At 39.4% G+C, this 20756-nt stretch overlaps 1 protein-coding gene across 1 annotated transcript in view; it reads right to left on the bottom strand.

Moving 5' to 3' along the window:
• The window catches only part of RYR2 (ryanodine receptor 2 (cardiac)), a 592347-nt gene that overhangs the window by 304619 nt on the left and 266972 nt on the right, over positions 1 to 20756 (bottom strand). Inside the window, exons 23-26 of the mRNA XM_011935762.1 lie at positions 17595 to 17787; positions 15080 to 15296; positions 12464 to 12568; positions 7800 to 7903 (exon numbers count right to left, since the gene is read on the bottom strand). Coding sequence (XP_011791152.1) covers positions 7800 to 7903; positions 12464 to 12568; positions 15080 to 15296; positions 17595 to 17787 — 619 coding nt within the window. The remainder of the gene's footprint in view (positions 1 to 7799; positions 7904 to 12463; positions 12569 to 15079; positions 15297 to 17594; positions 17788 to 20756) is intronic.

Genomic DNA, 20756 nt, shown 5'->3' with positions numbered 1-20756 from the left:
TGTTGTTTTTGTAGATCTTAGCAACTTCAGTATACAGTATTTTTCTTCCCTTATTAAGTTGAGAATATTCACCTTTTCGCTTAAAAGCAGCACTTTATGGCTTCTCTTTGACATATTCAAATTGCCAGCGTCTTTAACACTGTACTTTGGGGTCATTATTAAGTAAAATAAGGGTTACTTGAACAAAAGCTCTACAGTGTCATGACAATCCATCTGATAACCAAGACTGTTGCTAAGTGACTAACAGGTAGGCAGCCTACACAGCACGGGCCAGGGGGACAAACGGATGATCTGCATCCTGGGCAGGACAAGGTAGCAGGGCGTGAGACTTCATCACACTGCTCAAAATGGCATGCAATCTAAAACTTAGACATTGCTTATTTCCTAAGTTTTCCATTTGATATTTTCAGGAGTACTACTCTACATGTTTGTCTTGACACTGTTTACAGTCTGATAGGAGAAAAGATGAGGAGTGAAGAATTATAATAAAACCAAGTAGGATTCCAAGTTTTAAAAAGTTACATTTTAAGTATCTTTAAGATATTCCAAGAAAGATCATTAAAAAATTCCAAGATGATGATATGTGGGAATAAAGGATAAAGAGATGAGGAGGCAAATATTTCAGGTAGGTGAACAAGACAGACAACCTACAGAAGCAGGAGACCGTGGGCCTGTGGCAGGGGGGGCGGGTGCAGAGAAGAGTTGACTGGAGTACTAAAATCTGACCATGTACTATAGGTTAAGGGTAAAAAGAAATACTGGGGTAAGTTTGAGGTGCATTAGATGTTTCATAAATATTTCTCATTATGTGTGATGGCTAATTTTATGTATCAACTTGGCTGGGGCATCATGCCAAAATAGTTAGTCAAACATTATTCCAGATGTTTCTGTGAAGGCTTTTTTGGATGAGATTAACATTTAAGTTGGTACACTTTAAGTTCATATGGAGCCAAAAAAGAGCCTGAATAGCCAAAGCAATCCTAAGCAAAAAGAACAAATCCAGAGGCATCACATTGCCTGACTAGTATATAGGGATATAGTAACTATCACAGCGTGGTAATGGTACAAAATTAGACACATAGATCAATGAGAAGGAATACAGAACCCAAAAATAAAGCCACACACCTACAACCAACTGATCTTTGACACAGTTAGCAAAAATAAACACTGGAGAAAGGACAATCTCTTCAATAAATGGTGCTGAAAAAAATGGCTAGCCATATGTGGAAGAATGAAATTGCACCTCTCTCACCATGTACAAAAATTAACTCAAGATGGATTAAAGATATAAATGTAAGACCTAGAAGAAAACCCAGAAAAAATTCTTCTGGACATTGGCCTAGACAGAGTTTATAATGAAGATACCAAAAGCAAATGCATCAAAAACAAAAATAGACAAATGGGACTTAACTAAACTAAAAAGCATCTGCGCAGCAAAATAATATACAGAGTAAATAGACAACCTGCAGAATAGGAAAAAATATCTGCAAATTATGCTCCCAAGAAAGGACTAACATCCAGAATCCACACAGAACTTAAACAACTCAACAAGAAAAAACAAACAACGGTATTAAAAACTGGCCAAAGGGTCAGGCATGGTAGTTCAGGTCTATAATTCCAGTACTCTGGGAGGCCAAGGCAGGAGGATTGCTTGAGCCCAGGAGTTCAAGGTCAGTCTGGGTAACATAGAGAGACTCCATCTTGACACATAATTCAAATTTTAACCAGGCATGGTGGCACACATCTGTGGCCCCAGCTACTCTAAAGGCTGAGGCAGAAATTTTGCCTGAGTCTGGGAAATCAAGGCTGCAATGAGCTATGATCACACCACTGCACTCCAGCCTGGGCTACAGAGTGAGACTCTTGTCTCAAAAAAAAAAAAAAAAAAAACCAAAAAAAAAACAAGACACAGGACATAAACAGACATTTCTCAAAAGAAGAAATACAAGCAGCCAACAAACATGTTATAAAATGCTCTGAATTACTAAGCATCAGAAAAATGCAAACTAAAACCACAATGAGATACCATCGCACACCAGTCAGAATGGTTATTATTAAAAAGTCAAAAAATAAAAGATGTGGGTGAGGATGCGGCTTATACACTGTTAGTAGGAACATAAATTAGTTCAACTCCTATGGGAAACAGCATGAATATTTCTCCAAAAACTAAAAATAGAGCTACCATTCAGCCCAGCGATCCCACTACTGGGTACCTACCCAAAGGAAAAGAAATCATTATATTTTTGATTTTATTTATTTATTTATTTTGAGAGGAGTTTTGCTCTTGTCACCCAGGCTGGAGTGCAATGGTATGATCTCAGCTCACTGCAACCTCCACCTCCCAGGTTCAAGCGATTCTCCTGCCCCAGCCTCTCAAGTAGCTGGAATTGCAGGTGCCCACCACCATGCCCAGCTAATTTTTGTATTTTTAGTAGAGATTGGGTTTCACCATGTTGGCCAGGCTGGTCTCAAACTCCTGACCTCAGGTGATTCACCCACCTTGGCCTCCCACAGTACTAGGATTACAGGTGTGAGCCACCAAGCCCGTCCAAGACATCATTATCAGGTCAGGCATTGAGACCAGCTTGACCAACATGGTGAAACCCCGTTTCTAGTAAAACTACAAAAATTAACTGGGCATGGTGGTGGGCACCTGTAATCCCAGCTACTCAGGAGGCTGTGGCAGGAGAATTGCTTGAACCTGGGAGGTGAGTTTGCAGTGAGCCGAGATCACGCCACTGCACTCCAACCTGGGTGACAGAGCAAGACTCTGTCTCAAAAAAAAAAAAAAAACCCAAAAAACAACAACAACAAAACAACTGTACTCACATGTTCATCACAGCACTATTTACAATAGCAAAGTCATGGACTCAGCTTAAGTATCTGTCAACTGTTGACTACAAAAAGAAAATATGATACATATACACCATGGAAGACTATGCAGCCATGACAATGAATGAAATCATGTCCTTCTTGCAGCAACATGGATAAAGTTGGAGGCCGTTATCCTCATGATTTAACAGAAAATTAAATCTTACAAACAGAAAATTACTCTCATTTATAAGTGGGGGCCAAGTAAAGTGGATACACAGAGATATAAAGATGGAAATAATAGATAGTAAGGACTTCAGAGCAAAGAGAGCAGGAGGGGAGAGAGTATTGAAAAATTACCTGTCAAGCACAATGTTCACTATTTGGGTAATGGGTTGATTAGAAGCCAAATCCCCACCATTACACCTATGTAACAATATACATAGGCAAATGCCAATGTAACTGTGTACACAGTAATATACCTATATAACAAAGATGCACATGTACCCTCTGATTCTAGAATTAAATCAAATACAAAAAAAAATTTTTTTAAATATGCTGTACTTGGCCGGGCGCGGTGGCTCAAGCCTGTAATCCCAGTACTTTGGGAGGCCGAGACGGGCGGATCACGAGGTCAGGAGATCGAGACCATCCTGGCTAACACAGTGAAACCCCGTCTCTACTAAAAAATACAAAAAATTAGCCGGGCGAGGTGGCGGCTGTCTGTAGTCCCAGCTACTCGGGAGGCTGAGGCAGGAGAATGGCGTAAACCTGGAAGGCGGAGCTTGCAGTGAGCCGAGATAGCGCCACTGCACTCCAGCCTGGGCGACAGAGTGAGACTCCGTCTCAAAAAATAAAAAAAATAAAAAAATAAAAAAAAAAATCCATGAAGAAAATACATTATGATCCTCATTTTACTAAGGAGAAAACCTCGGGTTCAGAGGAGTTGAGTGACTCCGGCAACATTTCTTTGGTGGAACAAGGCCTTAAGTCCAGACGACCCAACTCCAGAGTCTGTGTTCTTACCTATTCTGCTCTGGGGACTGCCAATTAAATAAGTGAATAAAGGAAATATAGGAAGACAGTACTGTACTTTCTCTAAACCCCTGGAATTGGGCATGGTATGAATCTTAGAGAAGTACAGGTGTTTTCCCCTGATTCGATTTGTAAATAAATAATAAATAAAAATCAGTCCATCATAAAACCATATAAACTAGCTATAAGAAAATCAACAAAGAAATGTTAAGCATTTGCTTGTGAAGAGGGTGATTTACATTCATCAGAGAGAATAAAACCACAGTACGTGCAGTCTGAAGATTAAACAAACCAGCCACCAGCAGCTGGTGGGTATGACACTGGATTACATGTAATAGTCAAAGACACAACATGCTAAATGCAAATACAGAGATTTTCTACAGTCCAGAATTTACTCTCTGCAATAGCTGGCTCAGGTGTCAATTGCTAAAATGATAGGGAACGCACTGCAAATTTAATTATGTTAGACCATGACCTTTCAATAAAACATTCTGTTGTAAAAGATGAAGAAATAATAAGCTGCCATGAATTACTAAGCGAAATATACAAGCCTCATGTCAAGAGCGCAAAGGAAGATCAGAGATGCTGAATCCAAGTACTCAGGACACAGGGCTCATTATGCATTCTTTATTACAAGCAAACCTTGTCATTTTAACCTTTAGGTTCTCAGTTTACTTGATGTGTATATATCGCTTCTTCTTTTAAGTTTCTAGTAGAACCTAAGCTCAATCTACGCCTAATGTGTTTATTTACAAGACAATCTGCATCCTTGAGGATATAGAGTTATACATCACTTAACAACGGGGATACACTCTGAGAAATGGGTCTTTAGGCAATTTCATCATTATGTGAACATTATAGAGTATACTTGTACAAACCTAGATCATAGAGCCTACTACACACCCAAGCTATACGATACAGCCTATTGCAGCTAGACTACAAACCTGTACATGTTACTTTACCAAATACTGTAGACAATTGTAACACAATGGTAAGTATTTGGGTATCTAAATATAGAAAAAGTAATGCATTGCACTAGGATGTTAGGACTGCCATGATGTCGTGATAGGAATTTTTCAGCTCCACTATAATCTCACGGCCACCATCCTATATGTAGCCCATCATTAAGCCAAACACTGTTAGGCAGAGCTCATGACTATATACCTGAGCCCAAATTCTAGAATTTGAAATGAAGTTTAAGTTTTGTGTTCTGGGTCCCTGGTAAAATAATTCCAGTGTAAATAACTCCTTATGACTCTTAACAAAACTGAAACAAGCAAAAAGGACTAAAGTATAGTTTTGTACAGAATATAAAAACATACTAAGATAAGTCATCTATTTGAACAAATCCAGTTCTACAGGGCATCAAGGATGGAAAGAGGACAAGAGTAAAGTTACCGGCTTTGCAAAAATATTCTCTTTACTTTTCTATATCAAAATTTGGAATTATATTTCTTCCTTTATTCCACTGCAGTCCCATTATTCCGTCTGCAAAGTTAAGTGGCAAAATCAAGAAGTAAATTGGCAACAATCACTAAAAAGCAAATTTGCCTTTACAGGGTGATATAAAATACTCTACAGCAGCTTTTCTCAAAACATGTGCTCAGGCTGGATGCAGCGGCAAGCTCCTTTAGTCCTAGATACCCAGACTGAGGCCAGAGAATCACTTGAACTCAGGAGTTGGAGGCTGCAGTGTGCCATGGTCAAGCCTGTGAATTGCCATTGCTCACCAGCCTGGGCAACATAGTAAGACTCTGGTTCCTTTTATTTTTATTACTATTATTTTTGAGACAGGGTCCTGCTCTGTCATCCAGGCTGGAGTGCAGTGGTGTGATCACAGCTCACTGGAGCCTCAGTCTCCCAGGCTCAATCCATCCTCCCACCTCCAAGGAGCTGAGACTACAGGTGTGTGCCGTTATGCCCAGAAAAGTTTTATATTTTTTGTTGACAGGGGGTCTCACTGTGTATCCCAGGATGGTCTCAAACTCCTGGGCTCAAGCCATCTACTGGCCTTGGCCTCCCAAAGGGCTGGGATTACAGCCATAAGCCACTGTGCCCAGCTGACTTTGGCTCCTTAAAAAACTAAAACAAAACCAAAGATATGTTGCTCAGATAAATAGTCCTCAAAGGTATGCTCTGAAAAGAAGCTGCTATGGTCAAATAAGTTTAGTAAATACCATAAACAGACTTCACCCCAAAGTTCTGAAAAGTCCATCAGCAAAAATTTTTAAATTATTTAACTCTTTGAATTTAGCATCTTTTAAATATATTAAATCAGTGCTTCCCAAATTACCTATGGTGAAGAACTAATATATTTTTTAATATTTGGTCTATTGTGGTTTCATTTTCTGATATCATGCAATAAAACTATTAGAGAAAATTGAATTTTCAAAATGAAGACATATAGGCTATGACCTCACATTTCTTAAATTATTAGATTCAATATATGTAAAATTGTTTGCCTAAATTGGTATAGAAGTTTATAAATACTTACTCTTAATATCTTATTTAGTCACAAACCAGTAACAATTTGTGACTGGCCCAGTCCCTGGTCCACAGCCCACATTCTGTGGACCCGTATTGTATCAGATCACTATCGGGAGAACCTGCTCCCGAGAGTTACATGAGTTCTGTTCTATGTCCTAAGTGTCTTGGCTGGTTTGAGAAATAAAGGGAAAGAGCACAAGAAAAATTTAAAGCTGGGTGCCCAGGGCAGACATCACATGTCGGCAGGATCCATGATGTTCTCCTAGTTGTAAAACCAGCAAGTTTTTATTAGCAATTTTCAAAAGGGGAGGGAGTGCACGAATAGGGTGTGGGTCTCAGAGAGCACATGCTTCACAAGGTAATAAAATATCACAAAGCACATGGAGGCAGGGTGAGATCACAGGACCACCAGATGGGGTGAAATTAAAATTGCTAATGAAGTTTCAGGCATGCATTGTCATTGATAACATCTTATCAGGAGACAGGGTTTGAGAGTAGACAACCTGTCTGACCAAAATTTATTAGTCGGGAACTTTCCTCATCCTAATAAGCCTGGAAGTGCTACAGGAGACTGGGGCTTATTTCATCCCTTCCGCTTTGGCCACAAAAGATGGCATGCCTTGAGGGGGCCATCTATAAACCTACCCTCAGGGCGCATTCCCTTTCTCAGGGATGTTCCTTGCTGAGAAAAAGAATTCAGCGATATTTCTCCTATTTGCTTTTGAAAGAGGAGAACTATGGCTCTGTTCCCTCTGGCTCACCGGCGGCTGGAAGTCTTATCTCTGGTGTCCCCTGAACATTGCTGTTATCCTGTTCTTTTTTCAAGATGCCCAGATTTCATATTGTTCAAACACACATGCTCTACACACAATCTGTGCAGCTGACACAATCATCACAGGGTTCTGAGGTGACATTTGTCCTCCCCAGCTTATGAAGAAGATGACGGGATTAAGAGATTAAAGTAAAGACAGGCATAGGAAATCACAAGGGTATTGACTGGGGAAGTGATAAGCATCCATGAAATCTTCACAATTTACGTTCAGAAATTACAGTAAAGACAGGCGTAAGAAATTATAAAAGTATTAATTTGGGGAACTAATAAATGTCCATGAAATCTTCACAATTTATGTTCTTCTGTCACAGCTTCAGCCAGTCCCTCCGTTCAGGGTCCCTGACTTCTCGCAACAGATCACAAAATCCTCATCATCCATAATTCCCATAAACATCTGTAGGACACTCTTTGCGAAATACTGACGTAGAACGAAAGGACATAAATGAACAGGGTCAAAGTCTTATTCTCAACAAATACTGATCCAATCCACTTATGCATTATCAAAAGTTCTAGCTGCAATTACAAATCACTTCACAGCTGAATTAATAGATAACATCAATACCTGTTTTTGTGTTTTGCTTTTTGTGTTTTTTGGAAACACTGATTGGAAAATAGAAAAAGTTAAGAAACTCACTTCAGGGTCTCAAGTGACATTTGTAAGTTGTAATTGCGCTCCTGTTCAGGCAGCTTGGAGAACTCCACCAGGCATGGGTGTTGTCTCTTGTTGTCATCTCTAACCTGAAACAGGACAGGAAATTGACATATAATAGTCTCCAACGCCAGGCACTAGCAATGGAATTCAACTGTGTAGTGGAAAGTGGAGGTGGAAGGCAAGAAGGAACACCCAGATCATCAACCCCTCAAAGCTGCCCCGACAACCTCTCAGGCGCAGTGAATATCTGAGGTCATTGGTAGAAGCTGGCATTATCTTCATTCCTTCCCTTCTGTTTGGCAGAGCTTCCATGAGCCCCCGCCATGCAGACTCCTACCCCAGATTCCTACAGGCTCACTCACTCAGCTCCTCGTAGCATTTGCTTATATCTTACTTTCTCAGCGAGGTTTACCCCGCCCACTTGCCTAATGAGGACAGTCTGCCTGCCCACCCTACTCTTTTTTTTTTTTTTTTTTTTTTTTTGTCCATACACCTTCCACCGTCTTGGATTTATTGAGTTATTGGGCTATTGTCTGTCTCCCTGAATTAGAAGATCAAAAATGCAAAGATGTTGGTCTCTTTTGTTCTTTGCTGTGTCCCAAACACCTTAAACATTCCTGGTATGTCCTGGGTACTCGACACATGTTTTATAAATAGAAATAAACCCTGTGTAAGAAGGGTGTGGTAATGACTTGGTTTTAATTTGTAGTAATTTTCACGTATAGAACCAAACTGATTACAGACATCAATTAACGACAGGGCTGACTGACATAAACACTTTGAGGTGGCTCTTACTGTTCATTTTACCCCCTGCACGTTACTCTTGATCTCACAAATCACCCTACTACCTTCACAAAATCCATTAGCATCATATGCAGGTGGTTTTTATATTAATCCTTGAAACTGTATATTAGCAATCACATTAAATTAAATGCAAGGTTTTAGGAATGAATTAATGAGAAAGATGTTCTCTCTCCTTGCATTAGTAATTAGGTTTGTTATCTTCTCAAAGACCTAAATTGCATCAGCATTAATGCTATGGCAGCACCTAGATGGTGGCCATATGCTGTCAGGGAGCAAATTACTTCATGAGCATCATTACCAGGTCCTATAAATGCCACATAAGAAGTACACAAACATGAGTGAGTTTTTTTCAAGTCTTCAGCAGTCACCAAGTTAGAAATGATGTATTTATTCCTTTCCTTCTGGTCATCATTACAAATGAACAAGACTTATATAGAATCATATATTAGGTATACTTATTTAATTACAGAACTCTGAAAATGAAATTGAGTTATGTAATGTAACTTTCAACTCTAAATCTCTAATCCTACAAATGAAACACAAAATGAACATTTATAAAATGAATGTGTCTGAACCCAGAGATAATCCCCCCATTTAGGTCATCTCCACTTTGTCTCTACTCTCTATACCAGAGAATAACCAACACCATCATCTTCTCAAGCGTCTAAATGAATTCAGAAATCTGTGCAGATTCCCTTCCTTCTCCTGCGACATCCCATACATGAACACTGAAACACCTCCTGTAACCACGTCTCTCTATCCCTGCTGCAGGGCTCTCAGTCGCCTCTCACCTGGGGTACCTGTGCCCTCTCCCTGCCCCTCTTCCTGCCTCCAGCTCTCTGCTTTTCCACACTCACAGCAGAGCTTCTTTTGAAAGCAGATAGAATTCTGTCACCTTCCTGCTAAGCATTTTTCAATGCTGTTTAGCCACCTACAGAATCAAATCATCTTCTTCCCAAAGCCTTTTGTGACACACTTCCTGCATACATGGCATAGCTTCCCACCTCTTCTCCGCACCACAGCAGAGGTGCCCTCTTGCAACACTGCACCACTGAAAGGTCATGGCAAATGTCCTGTCTCTTCTGCTTCCTCGCTTTTACACATGCCAGGTCCTCTGCCTACTACATGGTCATGCTTTCTGATTGCCAGCTATCTTGTACACATCCCTCAGCCTTGGATCAAACATTTACCTCCTCCTGGAAGCCTTCCCTGATTTCCCTGGGAAGAACTAAATATTACTTCTTTACTCTGTAATTGTTTGCCTACCTATCATTCAACTAAACAGGAAGCGCCTGGAAGGCAAACACAGTACCTTAAAAGTCAAGGTCTTTTCAAAACTGAGTCCCCAGTACTAAATACACCAGGCAAATAGACATACAATGAATGTTAAAGGAACGAATAAATGATAGATGGGTCTGCCTTGTTAGTCCATAAAATAGAGCCTTTGCGCCATGCTCCTGGGAAATACATCCCAAAGAAACGATAACTTCTTCGGAAAAAAAATCCAGCATGCTGGGTAGCTAAGTATAAATTGCTCCAAAGAAAATCATACTTGAATACTTCAACACCTCATTTAAAATGTTAATGAATTTATGAAATTAGCATAGTAACAGGCACATATCTTAGTCTAGAATAACAGACATCGCAAGGTCAAGGATTTTAACTACTACACAAAAATGAGTTTCAGGGAAGGTCTTGGAAAATAAGCAGGCTGCAAATCATACATTAGATGAGAGAACACTTCCTGCACCAGGAAAGGTGCGGCTGCTAACACAACAGCAGCAGACCGAGGGCTCAGCGTCTCCCTCAGAGGTACAGCAAGCCCAGTGTTGCCTCAACTGGCCTCAGACCCAGCAAAGGACAGCTTGATTCAACTGTGGACAAGAAGGCTCCGCAGTACTGTGTTATCCTTTAGTTTAGTACTTGAAAACCCGAAGAGTGTCTCGAACATGGCAAGAATACGATGTATGGTATCAAGCCGAACTAAATTTAACTGGAAGAATCAGTAATAATGAGACTTTATATTTCAGTCAGTTCTTAAAGAAGAAACACTCCTAAGACTTCAGTGAAAACCATAATCATTTAGGTGAACTTACTGAGTTCACAACAGAGATCATCTTAGAAGCCCACTGAAATATTTGCTATTACAATATGGGGTTTTGCTGCTTGTTTTACGTTTTGTTTGCTTTTTTTTTTTTTTTTAATGGGAACTTTTAAAAAAATCTTCCTGGCCTCTAAACATCTCTTCTTATTTTTGAAAATTCTGGGGAATGTTGCCTGCAATTCCTCTGGCAAGTGATTACTTACACATTTGTAGCATCTCTCTTCCTACCGACTAATAGATGGTTCAGTCTTTTCTTTAGCATTTATATACATCCTTCAATTTTAAGAATTGATGAGGCTGGTTGTGCCTGTCATCCAGCCTGTAATCCCACCACTTTGGGAGGCTGAGGTGGGCAGATCACCTGAGGTCAGGAGTTCGAGACCAGCCTGGCCACATGGTGAAACCCTGTCTCTACTAAAAATACAAAATTAGCTGGGTGTGGTGGTGCATGCCTGTAAAACCAGCTGCTTGGGAGGCTGAGGCAGGAGAATCGCTTGAACCCAGGAGGTGGAGGTTGCAGTGAGCCAAGATCACACCACTGCACTCCAGCCTGGGTAACAAGAGTAAAACTGTATCTCAAAAAAAAAAAAAAAAATTGATGAATGTAACACAAAACTAGGTACCCAAGTGTTTGCCAGTGTAACAAATATCTAACTATCATTTAGTTAATCAAGGCATCCTATTTTCTGGTCATGCTTCAGCAAGCCTTACAGTGACCTGCAGTCACTTTCTAAATTCTGTCTTAGAAAACCTTGATTCCAGTCTTGGAGCTGCTACTCACTAGTTACATGATGCCTGCCAAGGCATTTAGCAACTGCAAGAACTCTCCGTTAGGTCATTACCAGTACAACTGAAATAATAATACAACCCAGTTCACTGTGATGACAATTTGACCTAATAATCTGTATGTGAGAATGCAAGACACTGAATAAATATATAAATATTACTGAGTAGTGTGGAGTATCACATGATACTACTACGAACATTAAGTATTCTTTATTTAGAGCTCAACACAATAAACTATGATGAGTAAATACATTAATTTCCCTATTCACTCAGGTATAAGAAAGTGTTACAGCCTTTGGGACACTTAGAATAATATCACACAAATGAAAGTATTACCATGGTTTTGACACAAACAAGTATATGATATACACTAGGATTATATAGGAAGTTGTTTGTTTTAAATCTAAATTTTATTAAGTTGTAAACTAAGATCTTTAGCAGAGTATCATTTAGAAGCATGTGTAGTCATGATTTCTCAGCCTTCCTTCTACCTGTGAAATCAACTAGGAACATTTGCCGGGAGGTCTCCTGCTTTTACACACAATTGGTACTGAAAGAAAAGAAACATCAGCGAGGGAAAAGTAAATTGCCTTCTTTTCATTTTCAGTTTTCACTTTCAATTTCACTGAGATTTTTTAAGTGGGTTAAAAATCAATGCCTATTATCTGTATGTGTTAACCTTGATTTGAAAATATAACTTTCACCCCAGAGACAGAGAACTTTCCACTGTCTAGGCAGCTAGACCATCCTTCAGTGAACCTGCCAATAATGCCTGTCAGCCCCATTAACTACAATAATGTAGTAATGCAAAACTGCACAAAAACTAATGTGTTGGGGGAAAAACATCAATCTAATTGATTGATGTCACCCCAAAGCAGGAAAAGGGAGAAAAAGTTATGTTTTCAGAAAGATGTATTAACAGAATCCGAAGATAAATGTCAAAATTACGTACCGGTCCATACTGCCAGCCAAGCTCAATTTTATTCATAACCCAGAGTTCATGGATATTCTCTGCCAGTTTTTCTCTTATTCTTTCTAGATGAGGAGGCAACACAATCTAAAATTTACAAAAAGAAAGAAAACAAAAAGACACATCAGAAACAAATGCAATAAGATGCGGCGCCAACGGTCTTCACTGCAAACCGAACTAAATAAAACCGCCTCATAAATCAGTAATCATAGAACAGAGTTTTAAGCCATCTTTTTCATGACATTCTTTAAATAAATTTTGGGACTTTTTTTTTGACCACTTAGGTTTCCAAATCAATTTATGAGCCACACACACACACACACACACACACACACACACACACACAAAGGAGTGTTGGTGGGGACAACCGAAAGATGCTTAATGGATATGGGGCTACTGCTAAGGGATGTATGACTTAAAATGAGAAATTGCCCCAAAGCTCTTACACCAATTGGGCCAGCAGTCATAAGCCAGGGTAAAGGCAATTCAGTGCCCGCATGATAATTCGTCGGCTCTTTGAGCATGTAAATGTCTGGCTGTAGTGATTGATGTCTTCCCCTACACTCTACTCTGTTACTGTTAGTGGTTTCTAAATACAAGCCTCACAGAAAAGAAACAAAATCTTTACATGTTCCCAATAAAAGGAAGAAACTGAATGTTCGTAAAAAACACAAAGTAAGGTACTGGTTGTTTATGTCTTGCTTAAGCACTTGTGTGTGACCCCACAGCTAATCTCACAACACACAGAGTGGGCAAATGACCACAATGCCCAGTGACGAGGTGGCATTTCCATGAGAAGCAGGTGATAATTGTTTCCTTTCCCTGATAGAGGTTATCTGGGTCTCAGGTAATCTTTAAGGTCCTACCATGACATCATCTAGTTGTCCATTTCTAGCCTCCCAAACCTTTTTTTCTATGAACTTAGGTCGCATTACAGATATCCTCCCACCTTTCAGCAAATGGGCAATGCAAACTGAATTTTGGCTGGGAACAATGTTTGCATGTTTATTTTAACAACATGATATAAAAAGGGGGAACAAGAAATACGATTCAAGGAGCTAAACATCCAACTGCTAAGCAACTGAGGTTTCTGAGGCAGGCGATTAATTCAACTTCAGACTTTAGAAACAACGTCTTTGATCTTTAAACACTAATAAGCAAACTTTGAATATCTAACCAACCTCACTGAAGCTACTTCACCATCAATATAAATCCATATTTAATTCATTGGCAACCTCAGAACAACGTTACATCTATGAAACAGAAAAAGAGGAACAACAGCTACCATCTGTTGGGCGCCTATTTGCCAAGTAATATGGTATCTATTAACTATGACAAACATACTCTTAGCATCCCAATAAACAAGGTGAGCAGCTCCCCTAAGCGGGCAGTAGGCCCTTGATGCCAGGCATTTGGACTCTAGAGCTCATGGTCTTCATCTATACCCAAGATAAAGTCAGTTCAGTATCTTCCAAAGAAGTGTATCCAAGAAGGAAATTAGAAGAAATTAAAAACTCCATGTTTCCTATACAGGATCCTCATCTTTCTCTATATGCTTCTTAGATTTCCACAGGAATACGAAACCCATTGTGAACTGTGTACTCCTTATGAGAATCTAACTAACGCCTGATGATATGAGAGAGAACAGTTTCATGCCAAAGCCATCCCCACTTTCAACCCCGGCCCACCGGCTGGTGGCAAATAGTCTTCCAGGAAACTGGTACCTAGTGCCAAAAAGGCTGGAGGCTTAAGATCTACACTCTAACATCAGTATGTGTCACATCTGTATGATATTACTTCAAGTGCAGTATGTTACCCCACATATTAAATCATCTTAACACTATTATACCTTAAAATTTCTTGTATGATTTTTGCCCACTAAGTTCTACCTGTTGCTATTATTGCCTATTTTTAAAAGTGTAATATGCACTTTATAAGCTAAGTAATAGTAATTATTTTAATAAAACTTTAAAGACAACCTTGAACAGTGTTTTTAACACTTCAGGTTGTAATCTGTTTGTACGTTAGGGAATCAGTTTATTGGGTTGGGAAAACTACTTAAAACATAGAATAGAGGCCAGGCACAGTGGCTAATGCCTATAATCCCAGCACTTTGGGAGGCCGAAGCAGGTGGATCACCTGAGGTCAGGAGTTCAAGACCAGCCTGGCCAACGTGATGAAACCCCATCTCTACTAAAAATACAAAAATTAGCCAGGCATGATGGTGGTAGGCACCTATAATCCCAGCTACCTGGGAGGCTGAGACAGGAGAATCACTTGAACCCAGGAGGCAGAGGTTGCAGTGAGCCAAGATTGCGCCACTGCACTCCAGTCTGGACAACAGAGTGAGACTCCATCACAAAAACAACAACAACATAAAAAAAATAATAAAATAAAACATAGAATAGAATAGAAAATGAGTGAGTGGACATGGTAAATGTAAGTGTTATTTTATGAGTCTTCTTTCAGTCCTACGTGTCAACTGTACAACTGTATTACTGTGAAATCCATTCCCATGGGTTGCGGACCAAGTGTAAAGCCACTGTGTATCAGAACGACTGTATCACCAGTGATTGCCATTTGAGAGGATCTTGGTACCTGGCTGGTATCCACAGGGATCGGTGTGAAGGCAGCTTGTGTCAGGGAAACCGTGGGGCCCAGCAGGTCACGTGTGTAAGTTCTTTCTTGCTTGTACTCTCGGCTGTGTTCCACTTTCAACTTTTCTTTTGGCAGAACAGCTTCATAACAAGGAGCGTACCCAGGTGGAGGAAGAAATTTGAATTCTCCATGTCGCCCCCCAAGCAGAAAGCGTACTCTAAAAAGGATGCATGTTAGAGTCCATTTTATCTCTGATGTACATTAAAGTTTTCTAATTAACAAAATCTTAGGGAAAGATTATTAGTACAAAAGTAATTTTATCAGAAGCCACATTTTCCCCTAAGTACCATCAAAATGTGATCACCTTAGAATTCAAGGGCCTCCAATTGTAAAAGGTAAAACCTGAGGACATCATATTCATTAGAAGAGAAAACCTTCAGCTAATTAATGGGTCAGTGAAGACATCACCTGCTGGAGAAGTAACTAAAAGCACATGCACCACAATCTTACGGGAATGAAGTGCATGTTCATAATAACTGGTCACCTAATGTCCCAAAGTACCCACATAATCAACAGATAAAGGAAAGACCTCATCGAAATATCTATATGCTTAAAATTACAGGACTTAACAAGGAATGAGGGGAGAAACAGTCACTTTTCAATTTCCTAATAAAATTCTCTAAAGCAGGGGTCCCCAACACCCAGGCCGCGACAGGTACCAGTCTGTGGCCTGTTAGGAACAGGCTGCACAGGAGGAGGTGAGCTGTGTGGGCAAGAGAGCATTACCGCCTGAGCTCTGCCTCCTGTCAGATCAGCAGCGGCCTTAGATTTTCATAGGAGCATTAACCCTATTGTGAACTGTGCCTCTGAGGGATCTAGGTTGCATGCTCCTTATGAGAATCGAACTAATGCCTGATGATCTGAGCTGGAACGGTTTCATCCTGAAACCATGCCCACCTTCAACCCCAGCCCCGGCCCGTGGAAAAACTGTCTTCCGCAAAAGCGGTGCCTGGGGCCAAAAACGTTGGGGACTGCTGCTTTAAAGGAGATTCTGAGGTCTCTTCAACTTGAAGAAAGCAGGTAACCTTATTGCTAATTGTTTATCAATTTCAACAACAAAAAGAACTTACCAAAATCTTCTAGACATTCTGCTCATTGAAGCAAAACTATTTTAATCTGAGTTCCATTGAACAACACTTTTTGAAACAGTTAAATGACATCTGTTTCCTGGGGCTCTCGGATTTACAAAAATAAATTTAAATGTTCCGTTTTCCTTGTACTTCTTTTTTGAGTCAAGGTCTCACTCTGTTGTTCAGGCAGGGGTGCAGTGATACAGTCACAGGTTACTACAGCCTCCAGCTCCTGGGTTCAAGGGATCCTCCCAACTCAGCCTCCCAGGTAGCTAAGACTACAGGCACACAACACTAGGTGCTAACTAAAGAAACAAAACCAAACAAAACTTTTGCAGAGATAGGGTCTCACTGTGTTGACCAGACTGGTCACAAACTCCTGACCTCAAGCAATCCTTCCACCTCGGCCTCCCAAAGTGCTGGGATTACAGGTGCAAGCTACCGCACCTGGCCATAATTCTTTTTCTAATTTGTGTATCAGGTCCAGTCCAAAAAAATAAAAGCAAAGAAAAGGGAGGAAAAATAAAAATGCCAAAACATTCCAGAAGCTTACAGAAACACAATTTGTATAAATACATCAGAAAAAGGAACTGGTACATGGATAGCTAATATTCATGATTACTCTATTCCTTCTTCAATATGCTGCTTTTGTAACTAGGAATGATTCCTGGGAGAATTTTGACTAAAACAAAGGGCGTCCTTCTAAGTTTACCGATGTGTGTGTGTATATAAAAACAAGTGACAGAGTAGTTACTTATAATAACAGACCAGCATTTATTCAAGTTTTATTTGCAGAACTACAATGGATTCTCACTGTGTTTCCCTCCAGTAATAGCAAAAAAGGAAAGAGTGTGAGGAAACCATCTTGGCACCATTGACCATAAGCAGAGAACAAAGGAATCAAGAGAATGAAGGTGGAGAGGGACACTACAGGAGGCCACCTGCGCCTCATCAACAAAAAGGATATTTAATTTCTATGGAAATAAGGAGGTGTGCAATGGGGTGAGGAACCATGGCTTAAAAAAGGAAAATGAATGAAAATATAAGAAAATAAGCAGTATTTTTCTAAACAGCCTTGTTCATTTCACCTAAATAAACTAAAAAAAGAAAAAAACCTTGAAATAGTTCAGGACACTGGTTTGAGGGAGACTGCCCACATCTAAACACAGTGGGATCCGTAAACAAAGCACTCAGCCTTGCACGAATGTCCCTCTTAGGTGAGCCTTACCTCCTCCCCTTCAAGGCACAGGCAAAAACGCACTGAGGACAGGTGCCCAGGAGAGAGGAACAATGGTTAGAGAAGCAGGGCAATGGCAGTGCAGAGTCTTCTGTGGAGGTATGAGAAATGAGAAAGGAAAGAGACCAAAAAACATAGACATACTAACTTTATTCCCGCAGAGAAACTAACGACTGGAAAGAAGAGGCCATCGATGTTGAAATTCTCAAACATTCCTTGAACAGGTTGTCCATTAATTCGGAACGAGATGCTTGGGGCACTTAGATCTAAACAGCAACTGATGACATCATCAGTTCTTAACAGATGTTGGTTTGGTGAGCTTACAGTACGAGCAATACAACCTATTGGGGGAAGAAACATTAAGGAAGGTCATGTAGTTTTTATCTCGAGAATCAGCTTCAGAGCCAAAGTCAAAAGATTTGAATAGGTAGTGACAAACCAATGCACAACACCAGAAGGAATAAATCTTGAATATAAACGCATGTTACATGTTAAACCCTTTGTCAAAAAAAAAGACTATTTCAGGAGTCAGGCTGCTACCTATGTTGTAAAATAGACCTTCTGATACACAGAAATTTCTGCATGTAGATGGATGGCAATCGATCCAGAAATTATCTAAGAGCAGATTATATAATGATGTCCAAGGAACATCTCCAGGGACTTCAAATAGCTACCTTACCACCTACTACTTGTGAGACCATAACCAAATTACTTAACCTCTCTTAATTTTGATGTCTTATAAACAGAACACCAAATACCATCACCTTGTTTAGTTATTTTGATGATTAATGTTTTACAAGTAAGAGAGTCTCAGGCACAGCAGACACTTCATGTCGGTCCCTTTGTCAAATGCTAAACTCCCTTCGTTCTATCAATTTAAAATAAAAATACATAAAGATAATGAAAGCAGAAAATACGATCATTCATTCCTGCAGCACGTTGTTTATTGTGAGATAACTATAGGTCAATTGGTTTTTGTTTTAAATTTATTTCACACAAGATCTTGGTCGGCTTCTTAAGTAAAGCAGGATATAACTGGAGGCATGAAAATGATATTTGATAAATGTTGTTTCTTGCCCTGGCAAGACCAACCTATGGTCTAAGCCCATTCCTGATTCTAAGAACTCCTTTGCTAATCAGTCCCAAGAGCATCTGTTTCTCACTGCATGCTGGAATAAGAGAAGGCAAGGTCCACCCAAACATATATGCTCACAAACATAAACAAAACCTTCAATTTGAGCAAAGACAAAATCAGACTTTGTGATACGTGCTTTGTATTTTTAACAATTCTTTTTATTTCTAGCATGCCAATATCTCTACCAAGGACATATTTGAAATGCCAGTAGTAGAGAATACCTACTTTTTAAAATGTGAACATTTTTTATTTTACCAATATTCAAATCCACAGGCAATAAATTCACTATCAAGTGTCTCTTCCAGAATTCCCTGAATATAATAAAGGCAGCTTTTTAAAAAATCATACAAAAGCAATGCAGAAAAAGGTCTAGTTTCTTGTTTATACCAAGATCTATAGCTAATAGCAATGTTGTTTACAAGATATCTATGATAATCAAATATATTGTTCACTTTGAGGGATATGATAGCTTGATACATCCTGTATTAGAAACCTGTACCCATCTTTCCTGTACATTCCTCCACACTAATTCTATATTTAAATTCTCTCAAAGCACCAAGATTTTTTATACTTTTGGTCCTTTCAGACACCTGGGACCTGGATTCCCAAAATCCAGTTCTGCATTGACAGAGAGGAAATGTAGCAACACCGCAAAGTTTCAATTGAAGAGAAGAAATGAAGACATAACTAAAAACTTTTGCTTATAAGCCCAATCCTTGTTCCAAGAAATACTGCCACTCTCCAATTACAAAATGTTAAGTGGCAGAGAATGTGCTCCAACCTAGAAATCACTGATATTTGATACTTTAAATTGTACATCAACTATTAAGAAGAAAATAGGAGAATGACCCCCAAGAAGGTTATCTGTTACTATGAATTCGAGTTTCATAACTCACATTCCAACTAATTTAGATTTGTCTTCATTGATTATGAATCTAAAATCAGCAAAGCATTTAATAGACCCCCAGTGGCTTAAGAGAAAATACTTTTCAACTACAGGCATGATATGATATATCTTTTCTTGCCATTTAAAAAAATGAATAAAATTTTAAGATGTTTTTCTCCTGAAACTCCAGTGCCTACCATTCTTTCTGGTACATGTCCACAGATTCACTAAATTTTTTTGTTGTTGTTCTTATTGTTCTATTTAACAGATACTTTGTAATAAAAGGCATAATGCATACAATTCAATTCCATAAGAACCAGGTACTTTCAATGTATTGAAAGAAAAAGCTTCAAATTGAATACAAAACAAAAATAGTAAAATATGTTATTACATGGAGAGACTAAATGAAAGCAACTTGGCACTGTCGATTAATGTTTTTTTAATCTAATCTCTGTGTAATGGGAAAACAAGTTAACATGTTTCATTTATTTATTTGAGTATACTTATTTCCTGCAGAGCAATACTAGGAGCTAGAGAGAGAGAAGGTAATAGTATCTAAAGGATTATAGTTAAAACATTTCATAACAAGGACATTAGCCCTATTTTGTGTTTAATAGGTCTTCTGAAATGAGGGCTCTTTATCTCTGGTTGGTCAACAGAAAAATTTTCCTATGGGAACAAGGCACTGTGACTATGGTCCGGCTGGCACAGGTCGCCTTTGTATAAAGCAGTCCACAGTACTGTGAGGACTCCAACCACATTCCTCAGAGGTTAGATGAAATATGCAAAACACAGCTTCAACACTATGAATATATATATATCTTTTATGTACTCACAAAAATTAAAAATTGAGGCTGGGCACAGTGGCTCACACTTGTAATCCCAGCACTTTGGGAAGCGGAGGCAGGCAGATCACTTGAGACCAAGAGTTCAAGATAAGCCTGGCCAACATGGTGAAACCCCTAGCTCCGCTAAAAAAATATAAAAATTAGCTGGGCATGGTGGTGCAAGCCTGTAGTCCCAGCTACTCAGGAGGCTGAGACACGAGAATCACTTGAACCCAGGAAGCGGAAGCTGCAATGAGCCAAGATTGCACCCTGTACTCCAGCCTGGGCAACAGAGCAAGACTCTGTCTCGAAATAAATAAATAAATAAATACACACACACACACACACACACACACACACACACACAAAATACAGCTTCATCTCTTCTAGACAACTGAGCTATTGGCACTCAATGAAGAAAGAATTCAGTAAGTATCATTGTTAGATACAACTACATGGAAT

This window comes from Colobus angolensis, unplaced genomic scaffold (assembly GCF_000951035.1).
Source record: "Colobus angolensis palliatus isolate OR3802 unplaced genomic scaffold, Cang.pa_1.0 Scaffold148, whole genome shotgun sequence".
Taxonomy (NCBI): domain Eukaryota; kingdom Metazoa; phylum Chordata; class Mammalia; order Primates; family Cercopithecidae; genus Colobus; species Colobus angolensis.
The sequence above is the reverse complement of the archived record's forward strand: the minus strand, read 5'-3'. Positions and strand labels throughout refer to the sequence as shown.